Source organism: Argentina silus (genome assembly GCF_951799395.1).
Source record: "Argentina silus genome assembly, chromosome: 1".
NCBI classification, from domain to species: Eukaryota; Metazoa; Chordata; class Actinopteri; order Argentiniformes; family Argentinidae; genus Argentina; species Argentina silus.
Window position 1 is genome coordinate 922455 of NC_139655.1, and position 5000 is coordinate 927454.

At 52.0% G+C, this 5000-nt stretch overlaps 1 protein-coding gene across 3 annotated transcripts in view; it reads left to right on the forward strand.

The window, feature by feature from the left end:
* The window catches only part of LOC310804399 (type II inositol 3,4-bisphosphate 4-phosphatase-like), a 29635-nt gene that overhangs the window by 10449 nt on the left and 14186 nt on the right, over positions 1 to 5000 (forward strand). For all 3 annotated transcript variants that reach the window (XM_083669617.1, XM_083669618.1, XM_083669619.1), the window contains 2 exons: positions 635 to 743; positions 1696 to 1765. In XM_083669617.1, coding sequence (XP_083525743.1) covers positions 635 to 743; positions 1696 to 1765 — 179 coding nt within the window. The remainder of the gene's footprint in view (positions 1 to 634; positions 744 to 1695; positions 1766 to 5000) is intronic.

Genomic DNA, 5000 nt, shown 5'->3' on the forward strand with positions numbered 1-5000 from the left:
GGGAGGAGCTAACCCTCTCTCACTTCCTCCTTTCGGTAACTAAAACCCTAGGTAACTAAAGGAGGAAGTGAGAGAGGGTTAGCTCCTCCCCCTAAAGCTCCTCTACAACGACCCTGAGTGTTCTTCCTCAGAGGGTCAGGCGGAGGGAGGGGGAGGGGGGAGGAGACAGAGAGAGAGAGAGAGAGAGAGAGATGGCTGATTGACTGTCTGACTGGCTGGCTGATTGACTGACGGACTGACGGGCTGACTGGCTGGCTGATTGACTGTCTGACTGGCTGGCTGATTGACTGGCTGGCTGACTGACGGACTGACGGGCTGACTGGCTGACTGGCTGGCTGGCTGACTGGCTGACTGACTGACTGTCTGCTGAGCACTGGAGACAGTATTACAGGTGATGTGTGATGATGTTGGGGATTGTTAAGTGGTCGTAGCTATGACAACGTCTCAGGTGTTGGTACAGTGTATTCGGAGCGATGACAACAGATTTTAACGTTGTTAAAGAAATACTGTCTTTTGTGTCCAGCTTTTCCACCACTACATCCTGGGTCACGCTGTTGTTTGTTGACATGTCTCTCTCTCCCTCTCTCTCTCTCTCTCTCTCTCCCTCTCTCCCTCTCTCTCTCTCTCCTCTCAGGTCGGTGGATGGAGTGAGTGGGGTAGGGGAGGTGAGGGTGGGGCGTCTAGGGGAGATGGAGGAGGGAGAGAGGGATGCCACCACTCCTCCAGACGTCCTGGGACACAAGGTAACAACTACTCTACTCTACCTGTGTGTGTGGTGTGGTGTGTGTGTGTGTGTGGTGTGGTGTGGTATGGTGTGGTGTGTGTGTGTGTGTGTATGGTGTGGTGTCTGTGTGTCTGTACCAGTGTGTGTGTGTGTGTGTGTGTGTGTGTGGTGTGGTGTGGTGTGTGTGTGTGTGTGTGTGTGTGTGTGTGTGTGTGTGTATGGTGTGGTGTGTGTGTGTGTATGTGGTTTGGTGTGGTGTCTGTGTGTCTCCCTGCGCGGGACTGTTTTCTTCATCCCGCTCCCGCCCGCTCTCACTGAATTTCTGACCATTACCGCCCGCGACCGCAGTGTGTATGTCCACTCCCGCCCGCTCCCGCAGTGTGTATGTCCACTCCCGCCCGCTCCCGCAGTGTGTATGTCCACTCCCGCCCGTGTCCGCAAAACTCTGAGAATTTCTGCCCGCACAATAATAGAGATGCATTGATTTTGTTACTTCTCCCGTCCCGCAGGAGAAAACACGTAATTTTATAGGCTGTTAATAAAGAGATTCATGGGGTTGTTTGTTTCGTTTCCCTGGCCTGCATGTATTTTGACGCGGTTAGGGAAAGCGCTTCTATTTCGACAAAGCCCTACGTGAAATGTGAGCAGCACTTCCAGAGCTTCCGAAGCTAGGCTATAGTGTTGCCTTGCTTGAGTTTCTTTTCCACATCATTAACAGTGATCTCCATTGTCGCTAGCCTAGACTACATCCCGATCCCGCAGTGTTTTTTTTAGCCGCCCGTTCCCGCCCGCAGCAAAGTTCAAACCGCCCGCTCCCGCGAGATTTGCGTCGGCGGGACCCAATCCCAATGCAGCCCTCTAGTGACTCTCTACAGTGTCCTCTCCTGTGTCTCTCTCTCCAGTGTCCTCTCCTGTGTGACTCTCTACAGTGTCCTCTCCTGTGTGACTCTCTCCTGTGTCTCTCTCTACAGTGTCCTCTCCTGTGTGACTCTCTACATGGCTCTATGGATGACAAAGACAACAGTCCTATGATGAGGGCTGGTGAGTTTCTCCTGCAACACACACACACACACACACACACACACACACACCACAAACACACACACGCACGCACACACACACACCGCACGCACGCACGCACACACACACACCGCACACACCGCACGCACGCACACACACACACACACACACCGCACGCACGCACACACACACACACACACACACACCGCACGCACGCATGCACACACACACACACACACACACACCGCACGCGCACGCACGCACGCATGCACACACACACACACACACACACCGCACGCACGCACGCACACACACACACACACACACACACACACTAAATACATTTGGACTGAGTGGTGAAGCCTGTCTCTAGACTGAGACTGAAAGATAATTTAATCTTGTTTAAAGTCAGTGTGTTGTTGGTAGTTTTGCTGTGTATTGCTGTGGCCTAACCCTGAAGCTGTCAATCTCCAGTGGGAGGGGCTGAAACTACCGTGCAAGGTATTTAAGTCCTTATTCAGCTTTGAGTAGAACTAAATACATTTGGACTGAGGGTGAAGTCTGTCTGGTCACTAACTGATCGTTAGGTGGGAGGGCCTGCAACCCTGCTAAGTCATCAGCCATTACAGAATCTGCACTTCTTTCCTGTCCATCAAGGAAGGCCTGAGAGGAAGGCCAAACTTCGAAGTATTTTCATTCTATTTGATTATTTTTTCACTACTCTGAGTGCATTGAGCGGTACCTACATCTTGTATTGCCCATAAACCCTCTATCTCTATACCAGCAAATATCACAGTGAGCTTCCTCCCCATTCCTGTTATTTCATCCCTCAGGAGGACACATCGACACTACACCTCCCCTCACAACCCTTCTAATCTAATCTACCCACCATGCTCAACTGACCACAACCTCACTGTCGCGGAAGGACTTGGAACTGCCAGTCAGCGGTCCGGAAAGCAGAGGCTATCTCAGCTTACGCCTGCTTCATGTCCCTCCACTGTCTTCCTACTCTCACAGAGACATGGATTACACCAGAAAACACTGCTACTCCAGCATTCCCCTAGACTCTCTGGACAAGGGGGAGGCACACCTTCGAATTCCACCTTTGAATTCCATGCTGTTTCTGTCACCTCCCCTGTCAAACTGTCCACATTGTGTTATCTATCGTCCACCAGGTCAGCTTGGCGACTTCTTAGAAGAGATGGATGTCCTTCTCAGCTTCTTCCCTGAGGACGACACACCGCTCTCACTACTGGGTGACTTCAACATCCAGTCAGAGAAGCTTCACTCGTCTGGAGTACTTGACCTTCTCTCCTCCTTCGGCCTTACCCTGTCCCACTCTCCTCCCACTCATAAGGCAGGCAATCAGCTCGACCTTGTCTTCACCAGATCCTCCCATACCTCAAACCTTACTGTTACCCCTCTTCCAGTTTCTGATCATCATTTTGTATCCTTCTCCCTTCCCCTTAAATCCACCCCCTCCCAGTCAGTCTCTACCCACACTGTATCCTCTCGTCACAACCTGCGTACCCTCTCCCTCACCACTATCTCAGGAGTCTTATCCTCCCTACCCTCTGTTGAATCCTTCTCCCTTCTATCCACTGATGCAGCGCTGTCCTCTCCACGAGCCCTCACCACTGGGGTCCCCCAGGGCTCTGTCCTAGGGCCCTTACTGTTCTCTCCACGAGCCCTCACCACTGGGGTCCCCCAGGGCTCTGTCCTAGGGCCCTTACTGTTCTCTCCCTATACCAAATATCTTGGCTCTGTAATTTCCTCACATGGTTTCTCCTACCACTGCTACGCAGATGACACCTAACTCTTTCTCTCTCTCCCCCCCTCTGACTCACAGGTGGCAACACGTGTCTCTCTGTATCTTGCAGACATTTGTGCTTGGATGTCAGCCCACCACCTCAAACTCAACCTCAACAAGACTGAGCTGCTCTTCCTCCCTGGGAAAGCCTGCCCTCTCCAAGACTTCTCCATCACGGTAGAGAACTCTACTGTGACCTCCTCCCAGACAGCCAAGAATCTTGGGGTGATCCTTGACAACCACTTATCCTGTGCGGCAAACATCACAGCGACAGCACGCTCCTGTAGATTCTTCCTCTACAACATCAGAAGGATACGCCCATTCCTCACGAGAGATGCAGCACAACTCTTGGTCCAAACACTTGTGATCTCCCACCTTGACTACTGCAACACACTCTTGGCCGGGCTCCCCGCCTCCACCATCAGACCTCTGCAGCTCATCCAGAACGCTGCCGCCCATCTGGTGTTCAATCTCCCCAAGTTCTCCCATGTCACGCCCCTCCTTCTCACCCTCCACTGGCTTCCGGTAGCAGCTCGCATCAGATTCAAGACCCTGGTGCTCGCCTACCGGGCGGCAAAGGGAACAGCCCCTCCCTACTTGCAAGCAATGGTCAGACTCCAACCCCCCCCGGCCCGATCATTCCGCTCTTCCACCTCGGCTGCCTGCCTGGCACCGCCGCCTCTACGTGGATGCAGCAGCTGTGCTACTCGGTCACGGCTTTTCACTGTCCTGGCACCCCGCTTCCGATCTTCCGCCATAGTCAATACCTCCTGCCTCTTCCACCGTAGACTGAAGACCCATCTCTTCAGGCTACATCTTAACGGTCCCTCCTAAAAACCTCTTCATCCCCACTACCCCCCTGTACAGTTTATCTACTGTAAATACATTTAAAAAAAATAAAATAATAATAATAATTCTTCCTTTTTCTCGCATTGTTCCTGCCAATGGCCCCTGGTCCTAGAATAGATTTGTTTTTCTTATGATGACTGATGGATAGATGATTCACTTACTGAGACCAATGTATTTGTTGTAAGTCGCTTTGGATAAAGGCGTCTGATAAATCAAAAAAATGTAGATGTAAATGTACACACACACACACACACACACACACACACACTGGTGCTCAGGGGTACGTTCTCCAACCTTACATGCCTCCATGTCTGTGTGCATATGTGTGTGCCTGCATGTGTGTCACAGGTTCCCATCACCGTGTGTGTGTGTGTGTGTGTGTGTCCAGTCTTCAGGAGCCCTGTGTGTAAGGTGTACAGGTTCCAGACAGGTTCCCATCACCGTGTGTGTGTGTGTGTGTGTGTGTGTGTGTCCAGTCTTCAGGAGCCCTGTGTGTAAGGTGTACAGGTTCCAGACAGGTTCCCATCACCGTGTGTGTGTGTGTGTGTGTGTGTGTGTGTGTGTGTGTGTGTGTCCAGTCTTCAGGAGCCCTGTGTG